A 16,297-nucleotide genomic window follows, 5' to 3' on the forward strand; every position below is an offset into this window, starting at 1 on the left:
TCGTTGCGGAGCACAGCCTCTAGGCTCATGGGCTTCAATAGTTGTGGCACCTGGGCTTAGTTGTTCCGCAGCATGTAGGATCTTCCCAGACCAGGGCTTGAACCCATGTCCCCTGCATTGGCAGGCAGATTCTTAACCACTGCACCACCAGGGAAGCCCCAAGAATCCTTATCTTTTGTCAGTAAAAGACAAAGGACTATGTGATGCAACGTCTCTGTAATATTTCAAATATTCACTCCTGAGCAATAAATCATTTGTGGTTAAGAAAGTAATGCCTTCTCTCTCTTTCTTTCTTCCTTCCTTCCTCTCTTTTTTCTTTTTCTTTCTTTCTTTCTTTCTTTCTTTCTTTCTTTCTTTCTTTCTTTCTTTCTTTCTTTCTTTCTTTCTTTCTTTTTCTTTCTTTTTCTTTCTTTCTTTCTTTCTTTCTTTCTTTCTTTCTTTCTTTCTTTCTTTCTTTCTTTCTTTCTTTCTTTCTCTCTCTCTTTCTTTCTCTCTCTCTCTCTTTCTTTCTTTCGTCTCTCTCTTTTTAAAATAATTTATGTTTCTTTTGGAACTAGAGTGGCATTGGGAAAATTAGTGACTTAAAACGTTAGTGGATTGGTAATTTGGGGTAATTTTTTGTAGTAATTTTTGGCTGCAGAGCTCAGTTGAACCAATTATTTACATGATGTGTGAAAAAGTACATCTCACCATTAGAAAGGAAGGTTTCTAAGAAAGCTTTTGTTAAAATGCATCATTTATTTCTTTACAGAAATCGTGATGAAAAATATCCTCTTAATTTTTGTGCACTTTTTACTAGAACTAGAAAGAAAAACCTATTTTTCATTTTATTATAAAATATTTTCATAAAGTTGAATGAACCCTGTAAATATTTAGAATTCCTTTTTTTTAATTAGAGAGAATAGCAGAGACCACTGTGGGAGCCAGGCACTACATTTAATGTTTTTATTTTTCTCAAACAAGTGTTTGTTTTAACTAAGTGAAAAAATGCCTAAATATTGCCCCTGAGTTGGGTTAACCTAATCCTTATTTGTGTGATAAGACCATTGGCATGCTTTTAAGTCAGTTGAGTTAATCTTTCTTTTTTGGCTTAATGGAAGTATTATGTAGTGAAAACTTGGTGTTGGCCTCAATATTCTACATATTTCTTTGACTGGAAATTCTACTCTTCAAAATAAACTCTTCCAAGGAGAGTTTAAAATTCCAACTTTAGAAAAGTACAATGGATATTAAATCAAGAAAAGGGAAAGTTCTTTGCATTCAAGATGTTTATGTGAAAGTGATGAGCCTGCAGCTCACATTTTTTCACAGCAACAAGATACTGAACAGTGACCCCTTGTTCCTGACCTTTGTTCAAGAAAAGGGATCTCTTTGCATCTCTTCTTGCCTGACTTTCCCCCCTGTCGCCAGTGTAAAGCCCACATTTTAACCCAAGAGCAAGTTTGAATCATTAGGTAAGTGAAAACAGCTTGTCTAAACCTGGTAGATGAGAAATGTCAGAGCATAAATTGCCATCTGTCCTAGGTTATGAATCTGTGTTTGATCTGTACATGATGTCAAAAGTCACCTGTAAAGCCAATCAACCTATACATAAAAGAAAGCACGTTAATGTCTTTTTCCATCAACATTTTATTATGAACATTTAAAGTATAAAGAAAAGTTAAATATTATACAGTGAACACTCACATATCTATCATCTAGAGTCTATAATTGTAAGCATTTTGATGTATTTGCTTGATCAAATATCCATGTATCCACCATATCTCTCTTAATTTTTGGTACATTTTAAAGTAAGTCACAGAATTCCTGTACATGTCACAATGTGTCATTTTGGATGCCACAAAATACTGAATTGGAGATCAACTTTGTGTGATTATAATTAACCTCTAAAAGAGTCATGGAATATGTGAATTCACTGCAGATCCTAGGTTTCATCATCGTTAGAAAGATCAATTGCTATGAAAATCCTCTAAAAAGTAATGCATACTTTAGATGTCTTGTGTTCCTTTCCACATTGCTTTTAGCTATCCCAGACTTCCATCATTCACAGACAACCTCTACAATTTCTTCCATATTCAAGTACCATGTGTAATATTATTTTCTAATTTTCTCTAAAATTTTTTTCAATTAAATTTATTATTAAAGTAAAACTTCATATTGCTACCATAAATGGAAAACCAGTATCATTTGTCATAAACAAGTTAACTACATATATTTTTTTCAATACACTAAAACAAATTCATAACGTACACTTTGTCATGCATACCACACTTAGGGCAATACTGTCCCTGTTCGATCCAATTTTCCTACCATAAATATTGGGACACGAAAAGTCAAAGCTGCATTGGAAGTTGGACACACAAATGACACCAGGCTGTTCTCTTTTTGAGGGACAAAAGCACCACATGCAGATTTGTTCGAGTCTCACCTGGAGCTGGCAATGGAGAGAGGTGAAGGGTTTCCTAGCAGGGCTAGGAAGGATCTGTCTGCAGCCTGTATGACATATGTCCCAAGTAGGGTCCACTCTTCATGAGCCCTGTGCTGTCAACTCCAGTGGTCTGACAGTCCCCGCACCAGCAGGAACAGAGCCAAAGCCCAATCCTTGCAGCCTGAGTTCCTACTTTGGGGACTTCTCAGCGCTGTGGCCCTGACCACATTTTCCATTTTGTTTCCTCTTACACTTTTAGCCCTCTCCTGTCAGCACATCTTCCTCTCAACTACCTCTGCTAACATAGGTGAGGTAAGAGACCGACAACACGCCTATCTTTCCCTCCTGAAATTAGAGCCAATCAGATTCACTACTGATAAAGGTAAGCTGGAGAATGTGACTTGGGTCTATGGTGAACTGGGCTTCTTTCTACATCCCTGTGATCTGATTGTCCCCACCAGTCACTGGCAGCATTGGTTAAAATCAAGCCTCCCCTGGCAGTGGTAGAGCCTGTCAGAGATATAAAAACAAGTGCATATTACCGACAGGCTGGCTCTGAGCGTGAGGGAATGGAGAAGCACCCAGCCAAGCAGGCTCAAGTCCTGCTCCAGGCCCCACTCACATAAGTCCATCTTCCTGTGGCTTGGGGAACAGTAAATGAGGGGCAGAGAGAAGCTGAAGAGTTCCTCCCATACTCTTTCCCCTTGAGAGTTGGGGAAGTTCCCTCCCTTTTACGGAAACGGGAGAAGAACAGGATGTTATCCCCCAACAATTACCTCCTATTGCTTCCTCCTCCAGTGACCAAATGTCACAGGATGAACTTGGGGACCCTTGGTCAAATGGAGCAAGGAAATAGAAACGCCGAACTGCATGTTGGCAGCCAAAAACAACATGTAAAGATTTTCCAGGTAATCGCTAGGAAATTGCTGCCATTTGGCACCCTGGTTAATCTGCACAGTGGCCGAAATTTGGCATATTCTCGCCTCTCTTGATCAGTCCTTTTCTCCTCAAGGCCCTGAGGCTGTGTGCCAGCTCTGGAGCCTCGAGCCCCAGGGGCCCAAGCAGTCCTGCCCTTCCCCCCTGTGCCCAAAAGAATCTGGCTCCCCCTCCTCCTCTGCCTCCAGGGAAAAGTCACCTTTCCATCTGGTCCTACAGGCTCACCTGGAAGTATGCAGTCTCCTCGACTGAGTAAAACACTAGGGTGTTGATGACAGGGTTTAACCTGTACTTTATTTTAAAATGACAGCGGGGGGCTTCCCTGGTGGCGCAGTGGTTGAGAGTCCGCCTGCCGATGCGCGGGACGCAGGTTCGTGTCCCGGTCCGGGAAGATCCCACGTGCCGCGGAGCGGCTGGGCCCGTGAGCCATGGCCGCTGAGCCTGCGCGTCCGGAGCCTGTGCTCCGCAACGGGAGAGGCCACAACAGTGGGCCCGCGTATCGCAAAAAAAAAAAAAAAAAAAATGACAGCGGGGAATTCCCTGGTGGCCCGGTGGTTAGAACTTGGCACTTTCACTGCTGAGGGTGAGAGTTCAATCCCTGGTCAGGGAACTAAGATCCTGCAAACCACGGGGGTGCAGCCAAAAAAAAAAAGCCACTACTGACTGTAAAATGAGAGCTTACTAAGCCCCTTTTAAAAGAATATGTATAAGAAAATATCAGAGGAACTCTTTTAGTTTCTCTCAGTTCTTTCTGTTGACTGTGTGCTCCCTTGTTGCTGCTGTTACCCTTGCAATGTCACATTCACTTCTGGAAGATTGTCAGCTTTTGTATGAGCCGTCTCCCTTTCCCATATCTACTTACATCCTCAGCCATCACAGAACAGTACTTAAGCCATTATCAGCTCTATCCTTAATGCATTTATACAGGGCCCAAGTCACAAAGGGCTTGGGCTTCTAGCAAATCACTTAATGGAAATTTTATGAAAGTCAGAATTGTGTATGTAAATTAACATATGAAGGCATAGGCTAGCCAAAAGAACATTGAAAAAAAAGGAACAATGTTGGAGAACCAATGCTACCTGATTTTAAGATGACTTATAAAGTGAGAGTAATCAAGACAGTATGGTATTGGCATCAGGATAGATGGATGAATCCATGAAACATAATAGAGAGTTCAGAAACAGACTCATACGTATATGGATGACTGATTTTTGGCAAAGGAAATCCAGGGGAGAAAGGATAGGTTTTTCAACAAGTGTTGTTGAAACAATTGGATATTCATATGAAAAAAAATAAATCCCATCTTCAATAATATATCTTACACCATATATAAAAATCATCTAGAAAAGTATCATATATCTAAATGTAAAGCCTAAAAGTATAAAACTTCTAGAAAAAAATCTTGGGTTATGCAAAAATTTCTCAGGTCACCAAAAACATGATCCATTAAAAAAAAAACAACCAAATTGCTCAACTGAAATTCATCAAAATTAAAAACTTCTGCCCTTTGAAAAACACTGTTAGAATGATAAGATAAACCAGAGTGGGAGTAAATGTTTGCATGTATTTGGTAAAGGACTTGTATACAGAAAACTCCCAAATCTGAATAGTAAAAGAAAAGAATGAGCAAACTTTGTGCACAGACATTTCATGAAAGAAGATATGTGGACAGAAAATTAACACATGAAAATAAGCTCAACAGCATTAGTCATTAGGGAAATGCAAATTAAAACTACAGTAAGGTGCTTCCCTGGTGGTGCAGTGGTTGAGAGTCCACCTGCCGATGCAGGGGACACAGGTTTGTGCCCCGGTCCGGGAAGATCCCACATGCTGCAGAGCGGCTGGGCCCATGAGCCATGGCCACTGAGCCTGCACGTCTGGAGCCTGTGCTCCGCAACGGGAGAGGCCACAACAGTGAGAGGCCCGTGTACCACCAAAAAAAAAAAAAAAAAAAAAAGTAATCCTACTCACCAGAGGTTTGCACTACTTATAGTTTGATATTTATTAAGGACCTTTATCAAATTTTAAGGTGCATAGCACTTATTTCATTCTGTTTTCTATTGTAGTCATTTGAGTATATAGTTAATAGTTTTACTAGATTATATGTATTAAAAGCAGAGACACTATATACTATGCTTCTTATAACCCTTCCTTGAACAAAGTAGGGATAGAAATAAATAAATATACTATTTTGGAATAATTTCCATAATTATTGACACATTATAGGAAACTAACATTATTCAGGATCTACTATGTTTTGGACACTGTACTAGGAATTATTTTTTTTTTTAATTTTTTTTATTTTGTGGTACGCGGGCCTCTCACTGTTGTGGACTCTCCCGTTGCGGAGCACAGGCTCCAGACGCGCAGGCTCAGTGGCCATGGCTCATGGGCCCGGCCGCTCCGCAGCATGTGGGATCTTCCCAGACCGGGGCACGAACCCGTGTCCCCTGCATCGGCAGGTGGACTCTCAACCACTGCACCACCAGGGAAGCCCTGTACTAGGAATTTTTAATGTTCTATCTCATTTAATCATCACAAGAGCCATATAAGATGGTTTTTCCAGTTATCTGTAGCTACGTAACAAATCACACCAAAACTTAACAGCTTAACATAGTGACAGCGTTTACTTTGCTCAAAAATCTAGTCTCTGGCAGATCTTGGCAGGGATAGCTCTTCTCTCTTCCATGCAGCATCAGCTGGGGTAGCTCGTCGGCTCAGGGCTGGAATCATCTGAAGTCTCATTCATTCACATGCATGGTGGTTGATGCTGGCCTTTGGGTGAAACTTTACCTGGGGTTGTTGACTAGAACACCTAACATCTGCCTTCTCCATGTAGCCTGGAGTTCCTCACAACATGGTGTCTGGGTTCTAAGAGTGAGTGTCCAGTGAGAGTGGGCCAGATGGACGCTATATCCGTGTTGCCCTGTATGACCTGGCCTCAGAAGTCATGTGGTATCATTTCTGCTGCATTGCCCCACCCAATTTCAGGGGGAGGGGAAATAGAGTCTATCTTTTGATGGGAGTGTGGCAAGGGTATTAAAGAGCTTATGGGACCAGAAATATTGCTGCAGCCATTTTTGAGAATTCATTCAGCCACAGCAGAATCTTGTCATGGTTAAATCTCTAAAGCTTGTAAGTGGCTCAGAATTCTTTCTGATTCCAAAGCCCTGATCCTGATCCAGATACTTCTCTTACTTTATAACTTTGAAAACTATTAATATCACATTGTCAATTCCTTTTTTAGTCTCTAAAACAAGTTCTTGTGAGCACTGTTCATTTTTCCATAGAAGGACTACACATGAATTATTATTTTTAAAAGGTGTGTAGGTACTATTCTGCTGCATTAGATACTAATTCATTTTAGAGCATTTTTGAATTCTTGGTAGCTTTTTATCCATGGAAGGGGAATAGCATTTTCCAGGAAGCAGAGGTAAGAGAGAGCACAGCACTTGTGGAGAACAGCATGGATTGCAATGTCTGGAGGGGAAGTGAGGGAAGGCAAACTTGTAAGATTTAAAAAGCAAGCAGGCTGTGTCAAAAGCAGGCAAAGAACTTAGACCCTATCCTGAAGCCAATGAGGGCCAGCCATTGAAAGGTTTTAAGTGGGGAAGTGATGGGGTTCAGATTTGATTTTTAAATGACCACTTTGGCTTTAGGGTTGAGTATTTAAAACATGAGATTTGGAGTAATATGTAAACCTCAATTCACCCACTTACTGAATAAGGTGGACTTTGCTTGGAATATAGTGTACTCTTTCAACCCATAGACACAGGTAATTTCCAATTTAAGAAAGTTTTTTTTCTTTTGATATCTTTAGTTATGGCTTTTAAAATTTTCCTAGTGTCTTATTAAATGTGCACAGATTTAAGTCCAATTCCTGATTTTCAACTAACAGTTATGCACATGTGTTCTAATGAGACTGTCCTCTCATTCATCTGACTTCATCAGGATGGGCTAGGCTATGAAGGGGTAACAAATAAACCCTAATGTCTTGGTGGTTTAATACAATAAAGGTTTATTTCCTGCCTGTGGGAAGTCCGAAACAGGTTGAGAGACTTTTCTCTATTTTATAAATATGGCATCTGAAACACGTAACAGGGGAAGGTACAGTCAGAGGTTTCATGAGATGAGTTAAAGCAAAGCCTGGAAGTGGCTTCTACCCACATCCTGTTGCCCAGAATCCAGTCATAGCCCCAACCTAACTGCACAGGAAGCTGGAGAATATAAAGGTGCATGTGGATGTTTGACAAGCACTGGTGGTGTCTGTCACCCCCTTCCTGCCCAGACGACTATGAATCAATTAAAATTAAGATTCTCATAATGAACTGGTGCAGAATCTATTTGTTTCAAACTCTGTCTACAGTGTGTCATTTCCGAGGACTAGACCCCCCTGGATGCACAGCTGCATCACCAGGGCTCCCTAGTTAGAGCCCAGGTGTTTCCTGGGGTTTGCTCACTCCTGAGGCTGGAGAAGGGCAGACAAAGAAAATTCTGATAGTCTCAAAAAATAAAACCCATGCAATTGAGTGATTGGCGACATGGCTCTCTGGTTGACGTGGATGGGGTTGAGAGGCACATACAAAATATCTTCTGACCTCTTAAACAGGTAGCTTTATTTCCTAAGATAATGTCTAATTTTCCCCCAAGTTTCAGACTTTAAGACCCATTTAATTTTTAAACCAAATCAATTGACTACTAATACAGATAAATTGTTTATATTTGGTGGAGTAAGAGAATGGAACATCTCGGTTAGCTGAATATTAATTAAACACTATCAGGAATTATAATGTAATAAAAATATACTACAGTAAACATACATAAACTTGTTTGATGATTCAAAAAATCACCTTACAATTCTGAAATAGTTCACCATCTATTATTATTATTATTAGTGTACATATTTATGTTTGAAGCAATTAGATTTTACAGGGAACTTTCATATGTTTTATCTCACTATAATCTTCATGATAATTCTGTGCAGTGGGAATTATTATCCTTATTTATTAGATGAAGAAATGGAGGATCAGAAAGGTTATTTGCCCAACATTACAAAGGTTGAGAGCGGCTGAGCTTAAACTCTACTTGGCTGTCTCTATACTAATGACCATCAGAAATGATTGTTCAGGGGACTTCGCTGGTGGTCCAGTGGTAAAGAATCCGCCTTCCAATGCAGGCATTGTGGGTTTAATCCCTGGTCGGGGAACTAGGTTCCCACATGGGGGTGGAGGGGCGGGCAGCTAAGCCTGCACGCCACGACAACTGATCTCACGCACCTCAACTAGAGAGCCCGCGTGCTGCAAACTACAGATTCCACGCACCCTGGAGCCTGCATGCCACAACTAGAGAGAGAAAACCGGCACGCCACAGCTAGGGAGAAGCCCGCGTGAAGAGCCCGCGCGCCGCAACGGAAGATCCCGCATGCCGCAACAATGATCCCGCGTGCCACAGCTAAGACCCGACGAAGCCAAAAAAACAGAATAAATTTTTTTTTTTTTTTTTTTTTTTTGTGGTATGCGGGCCTCTCACTGTTGTGGCCTCTCCCGTTGTGGAGCACAGGCTCCGGACGCGCAGGCTCAGCGGCCATGGCTCACGGGCCCAGCCGCTCCGCGGCACGTGGGATCTTCCCGGACCGGGGCACGAACCCGTGTCCCCTGCATCAGCAGGCGGACTCTCAACCACTGCGCCATCAGGGAAGCCCAGAATAAATTTTAAAAATATATATTAAAAAAAAAAGAAATTATTGTTCCGTCCTGCAGACATGACTGTCTGAATCCTACTGATATTTGGATGGACCTTGAAATTGGTAGCTAATAAAAAATCCCTAATAATAAGACATTTTTTGTGTGTTTTGTTGTCAAAAGTGTTCATTGCCAAACTAGAACACATTGAAGTTCTAGTTACTGGTTAGGTTTCTGGATAATTGAGATAATGTATTCTGTTGTTGTTTTTTAAAATTTGTTATATTTAGATCCATACAGTCAAGAAACTTCATTAAAAGTGAAAAATTATTATCAGTTTTAGTGGTTAATTTAGCTTGTTTATTTAGGCTGAAATAAAGCAGACACCTGCCATATATGAGATTCGATTTAGAGTTATTTTCTTTTTTTAGAGTCGTTTTTTAAAAGAGAATTATTCTTCTTAAAAATATGGCTTCTAAAAAGGACTGGAAGATGTATCTTTACTTGACAGGGAAGAATATGAAATCTATTTCATATCTTCTTTCCTTCTCCTCTTTAATAAAAGTATAAAAACAGTCTAGAATATCACATGTACAGGTGACTTAGAGAAACCTTACTTTCTGTCCTTTTAAGTTTAGAATGTTGGCATGATTGCAGAGAAATACAACCTATATTATTTACCATACTCGCTGCATATATTTTTAGCGTCATATTTGTGAACAAGAAAGCATTTGGAAGCAATTACACAATTTTTTTAAACCATCAATTGCCCAGTAGATTTCCATGGCTGGTTTCTTTGATGTTTGGGATTCTACTCTGATGGTGCGAAGTCGTTTTACATGAGCCTGTGACCCTCAAACAGTTCACAAGCCATGGAAGGAGTGAATTCATCACACAGGGTTTAATTTGCCCTTCACTGAGATATTTAATTTCTGTCGCGGGGGCCTTGCTCAGTCACATAGTATCTGACCTGGAAATGGCAGCCTAGCAACTGGGTGCAGAGAAGCTACCCCAAGCAGGCTCTGGGGTGCAGGGCACAGGGAGATGTTAATTATTTACAGTGGTGGATTAGTGAGGCTGTGGAAATGTGCCCGGGCCAACGTGTGCTGGAGTCAACGGCCTTTTCCTCCAAAGCACACACACACAATGTGTTTATCTGAGGGCCTGAAAATACACTGGTTTAATTATGCAACATTTCTTGGTGGGTAAAAAGCAGTTTGTACAGCGAATGATAATTAAATTTAGGCTAAATAAATCAAGTCTTGGGCTTCCCTGGTGGCACAGTGGTTGAGAGTCCGCCTGCCGATGCAGGGGACGCGGGTTCGTGCCCAGGGCCGGGAGGATCCCACATGCCGCGGAGCGGCTGGGCCCGTGAGCCATGGCCGCTGGGCCTGCGCGTCCGGAGCCTGTGCTCCGCAACGGGAGAGGCCACAACAGTGAGAGGCCTGCGTACCACAAAAAAAAAAAAAAAAAAAAAAGTAAATAAATAAATCAAGTCTTATTAGAATGATTAATTTTCAGAATAGCCATAAGCATTTTAGTTCTACAAAAAAGAAAGCTACCATTCAGATTTTAAATACTATGTCTAACATGTCTCATGCTAAAATGATCATAGGCTAATATTAAACGAGGTGTGCAGAGCCCCTGCTTAGGTCATATTTGGGAGTGAGAGACATTCTCATTATGGTTAATAATAACAAAAATGGGGACTTCCCTGTGGTCCAGTGGTTAAGATTCTGCACTTCCACTGCAGGGGGCAAGGGATCGATCCCTGGTAGGGGAACTAAGATCCCACATGCTGTGCTGTGCAGCCAAAAAGTAAAATAATAATAATAATGATAATAATAACAAAAATGTGAAAATGAGAGATTATTACATAGGACAAAGAGGAAACACTATGGTTTTTCTGATGTGTGAGTGTGTACACCTGAGACCAAGCAAGAAAAAGAGGCACCATTTATCGAGCACCAACTATATGCCAGATGTTTTACATACATTTGTGTTGTAGGAAGTAGGTATGATTATTATCCCCATTTTACAGATAATGTAACCAAGACTTGGGAGACAGAACAGTTCACTTAGGGTGAAGAAGCTGGGATTAGCACTCAGTTCTGCTAGGATCTCAAGACCCCTTTCTTTTTCACTATACTGTACACCAGACTAAAAGACCTAAGTGCAGACAAAGAAGACTGGGTTGACCCACAGCGCAGTAGGGGAAAGGGCTAGAGCCATGGGAATTGAAAGGAGACACAACACCCAACTCTGTTTTCATTCACACCCAATATTCCTACACTTTCAGCCAGAGCTTCCCAGCTTGAGTCTCAACTGTGTTCTCTGCTGGGATTCAGCAGGTCTGACCTTGTCTGCCAAATGGAGGATCCGAGCCAGAGAAAAAAGCATTTGCTGGAGGAGCAGAAGAGCCTTGGAGAGAACTCATCCCAGGGAAGGAGGAGGCAGCACAGTGAGTGTGCCCAAATTCCAAAGCCTCAGTGAGCGTGCTCGGTGGTCTGAGACTCACCCTACCCGGTTCTCTTTCCTCCCCTCTCTCCTTCCATGGGTAACAGACCTGCATCGAGGTCTGAAGGCTCTCCCTGGCATCTCCTGCTCAGTCTCCCAATAAATCTCTTGCACATCTAGTCCTGCCTTGGTGTTCTCTTCTTGCTGGAACTTACTAACACAGAGGCACCAACCCAGAGCCTTCCTCCATGTCACAGGCCATTAGCATCTCTAGCACATTGGGAAAAGGGAGTCTTGAGTGCCTGGTGGTTGTGGGCTTGTTTTCAAACATATGACTGTACCTTCATTCCTGGGACTACAGGACATACCTGTAGTATGGAGGGGCTTTGCAGAAGGATGAGATACCTGTTAAGCAGGTGGGGCAAGATCCCGTGAAACGTGGGCTATGGCTATGTGACCCCATTGGGGGCCACAGGCTGGTGAGATGACAGACCTGGAAAAACTGAGGTTATAAACACACAATAAAAATATCACACTGAACTGATAGTAACTGCTATCATAGGCAAGATGAACCCTATGTTTAGTTTCTATAGCAAGAATACTATAATAATATTGTATTTATAAATTAGATCAAATAGTAGCAAAACATATTTACTGCTTTCTATATGCCAGACCATGTTAAGTTCTTTACTTGATAACCCTAAGGGAGATGCTTATTCAATATCTTCTATGTTAAGAAAACCTTGCTTTTGTTTGAGACAACAACGCACCAGCCCCAGGTAACTCCTGGTCTCTGTTGTCCCAACTTCTTTTGCACTAAGAGGTGGCCACACCTCTGTCCAGGAGACCGAAGCAGAAGTCGGCTGGGGTTGGGAGGTGGGGGGCTGGGTTAGGAAACATGCTTCTCCTAGAAGACGACAGGGCAAAACCCCTCACCTTCTTCAGGTCTTTGCTCCAATGTCACCTTCCCAGTATGACCTACCCTGAAAACTCTGTTCAACTATAGACTTCAATTAAAAAAAATAAATCAGAAAAATTATAGAGCCTGGTACATAGCAGGTACTCAAAACATTTTTTCTCTTTACCTTTGAGGGAACATGTGAAAATAAAACAGGGAAAATTGCTGGAGAAAGCACAGACCAGCAAGCACAAATGCCCTGGGACATGAACATGCCTGGCATGTTGGGTGCATAAGAGTCTGGCATGATGGGTGGTGTGATGAGGGGAGGAGAAGGAGAGATGAAACCAGGGTGACAACGGAGAGCCTGACCACACGTGGGCTTGCAGGTCCAGGGAAGCTTTTGGCTCCTACTCCTACTACTAGTGAGCTGGGAAGCCGAGGAGGAGCTCTGAGCAGAATGACAGCCTCTGGCTTCCATTTGAAACCACCACCTGGGGCTTCCCTGGTGGCACAGTGGTTAAGAATCCGCCTGACAATTCAGGGGACACGGGTTCCAGCCCTGGTTCGGGAAGATCCCACATGCCGCAGAGCAACGAAGCCTGTGTTCCACAGCTACTGAGCCTGTGCTCTACAGCCCCCGAGCCACAACGAATGAGCCCACGTGCCACAACTACTGAAGCCTGGGCGCCTAGAGCCCACGCTCTGCAACAGGAGAAGCCACCGCAAGGAGAAGCCCGCGCACCGGAACGAAGAGTAGCCCCCGCTCACCACAACTAGAGAAAGCCAGCGTGCAGCAACGAAGACCCAATGCAGGCAAAAATAAATAAATAAATTTATTTTAAAAAATTAACAAAACCACCACCTGGCTGCTGTTGAGAGAGACTGAAGGGAGAACCATCAGGCCACTGTGAAAATCCCAGCTGGCGATGATGATGGCTTGGACCACGGTGGTAACAGTAAGGAAGGAGAGACATGATCAGGTTCTGGGTGTATTTTGCAGATGTAGTCAACAGAATTTGCTCACAGATTGGGCATTGATTGTGAGAGAAAGAGAAATGAAGGATGACATGAAGGTTTTTGCCCAAGCAACTAGAAGCAAGGTGATTGGGAGGGCTGCAGGAAGCATGGGTTTTGGAGGGAAATTCAGGAACTCAATTTTGGACGTGTTTAAATATGAGATGCATATTATACACCCAAGGAGAGACATTAAGTACTCATATGAATGTACAGTGCTTGATTTTATGGGAAAAGTCCAGGCCAGGGATAGAGGTAGTATATAAAGCTATGAGACTGGATGGATTCACCTAAGCCATGGGTGTAGATTTAAAAAAAAAAAAAAAAAAAAAAAAGGAAAGAAAAAAAAAGTTCAAATACAAGCATGGGCCCTGGGACATTCCAGTAATGACAGTGACATGTGCGGGGCACCATCCCCTTACATGCAGGTGCTCATTTGCCCTTATAGAATGTTACAAGGTAAACACTCTCAGCCTGACTCCATAGACGGGGAATGTTTCACAGCTATACATCATCTGTCCAAAGGCACACAGATGGTTAAGTGCTACTACCTACCTGACTTTTGTGTACATAGTTTTTTTTTTTTTAATATTTACTTATTTATTTGGCTGCACAGGGTCTTAGTTGCGCACGTGGGATCTTCTTTGCTGCGTGCAGGATCTTCAGTTACGGCATGTGAAGTCTTAGTTGCGGCATGTGGGCTCTCGTTCCCTGACCAGGGATCGAACCCGGGCCCCCTGCACTGGGGGCGTGGAGTCTTAGCCACTGGACCACATTTTACCTCCTCTAGCAACTTAACTTATAAACCTTGGCATCATCCTTTGTCTTCCCTTCCCCACCCAATCAGCCTTTCATTTTTATTTTCACATTAAGCTTCAGGACAGGGTGCCCTAATCTTTTACCTTGAACTATAATAACTGTCTCCTAATAGGATTTCCTGCCTTGAGACTCTCCCACTCTAATCCGTTCCTTATCTTCCTGAGTATAAAGCTGATCGTGTCACCTTCCTGCTTAGCCCTTCCATTAATTCCCCAGTATCTGCAAGCTCTAATCCAGCTTCTTTAGTTTGGTTTACGGGAGCCTTCACCATCTGGCTCCAAGCTGCTTCTCCAGTCTCATCTCCTGCCACTCTCCCCACCACCCACCTCTCACGCTAGTCACTTTCCTGTGACGTTGAATCTGTTATTGAGATACATCAAGCTCTTTCACAACTCAGTTTCATACACTCTTTCCTTTTTGTGCCCACACTGGTTAAACCTTCAGTACAATGTTGACTAGAAGACACGACAGTGGGCACCATCTCGTTCCACACTTCTGAGGAAAACTTTCAGCTTTTCACCATTAAGTATAACGTTTGTTGTAGGATTGTTTTAGCTACCCTGCATCCGATTAAGGAAGTTTCCTTCTTTTTGTAATTGCAAAGAATTTATTTATTTTTTTATTCTGTTTTATTTTTTGTGGTACGCGGGCCTCTCACTGTTGTGGCCTCTCCCATTGCGGAGCACAGGCTCCGGACGCGCAGGCTCAGTGGCCATGGCTCACGGGCCCAGCCGCTCCGTGGCACGTGGGATCTTCCCAGAATGCAGCACGAACCCGTGTCCCCTGCATTGGCAGGCGGACTCTCAGCCACTGCGCCACCAGGGAAGCCCACAAAGAATTTATTGTTTTATCATGAGTGGATGTTGAATTTTAGGGAATGTTTTTCTGCATTTTCTTGGTATCATAAATTCCCTCCTTTAATCAAACATCGATTTATTTTCTACTGTTAAATTTACCTTATATTTCCTGGATAAATCCAACATGATCTTCATGCGTTACCCATTTCTATGCATATATTTCTGGATTCCATCTGCTAATATTTTGTTGAGCACATGGCCTGACGATCTGTGCAGTGGCCCAGTGGGAGCACTTTTTGGTGAGGTGACCAAAAGCAACCTGATAATTAGGAGCAAAGTTTGAGCTCCACTTCTGTCTGGGATTAGGGGCTCTGAATGGATGTCAGTTGAGGACTGAGGGTGGATGTCTGAAGCTCTGTATTATTACAGGAAAATGAAAATTTCATTATCAACAGCTTTTATATTCAGTACAAAGTTTAGTACATATTCAGTCCAAAAATGGAAACAGATCTTATTGTTTAATTCAAAAGTTTTAATAGCAGTGAAATAAAAGCTTGATATACATAAGTAAACCTTTTTCACGTTTAGTTTTGCTAGTTCACCTTACATAAAAAGTGATGAGTAAAGAAAAGTCCCACAAAGCCCTCAAAACACCCCTCCAGAAAGCTTTTCTATATCATTTCCATGTATGACATTGTCTCTTTCACTTTGATTAGACCAAGATTGATGAGGATGTTCTTTTCCAGTTCCAAATAACTCTCGTAGTCCATTTTCAATTCGGCTTCCAATTGTTCTTTTGACTTCTGACACGTTTTCTAGGGGGGAAGAAAGCAAGTCATTTGTATAAAACTCTGGCAGCTAGAGATACCAAAGGCTGGGAAGGGGCTAGTTTTTTGTTTTTTTTTCTGTATGCGGGCCTCTCAGCGCTGTGGCCTCTCCCGTTGCAGAGCACAGGCTCTGGACACGCAGGCTCAGCGGCCATGGCTCACGGGCCTAGCCGCTCCGTGGCATGTGGGATCTTCCCGGACCGGGGCACGAACCCGTGTCCCCTGCATCATCAGGCGGACTCTGAACCACTGTGCCACCAGGGAAGCCCAAGGGGCTAGTTTTGAAAGGCTGGCCTGGCTGCTGTTCTCCGGAAGGGCTGTGAGGGACAGAGGGCAGGAGGGCATCTCTTGCACAGTCAGGGAGAGAGGCTGCTGGCTCTGAAGGGGAGGGGCAGAGATGAGCAGAGCGGTGTGTGCAGACTCAAGGCATCTCCTGG

At 42.6% G+C, this 16,297-nt stretch overlaps 1 protein-coding gene across 1 annotated transcript in view; it reads right to left on the reverse strand.

The window, feature by feature from the left end:
- Window positions 1-15,704: 15,704 nt before the first annotated feature.
- DNAI3 (dynein axonemal intermediate chain 3) overlaps window positions 15,705-16,297 on the reverse strand; it is a 79,243-nt gene continuing 78,650 nt past the window's right edge. The window contains exon 22 of the mRNA XM_059075512.1: window positions 15,705-15,848. Coding sequence (XP_058931495.1) covers window positions 15,705-15,848 — 144 coding nt within the window. The remainder of the gene's footprint in view (window positions 15,849-16,297) is intronic.

The sequence above is a fragment of the Kogia breviceps genome, chromosome 1 (genome assembly GCF_026419965.1).
Source record: "Kogia breviceps isolate mKogBre1 chromosome 1, mKogBre1 haplotype 1, whole genome shotgun sequence".
NCBI classification, from domain to species: domain Eukaryota; kingdom Metazoa; phylum Chordata; class Mammalia; order Artiodactyla; family Physeteridae; genus Kogia; species Kogia breviceps.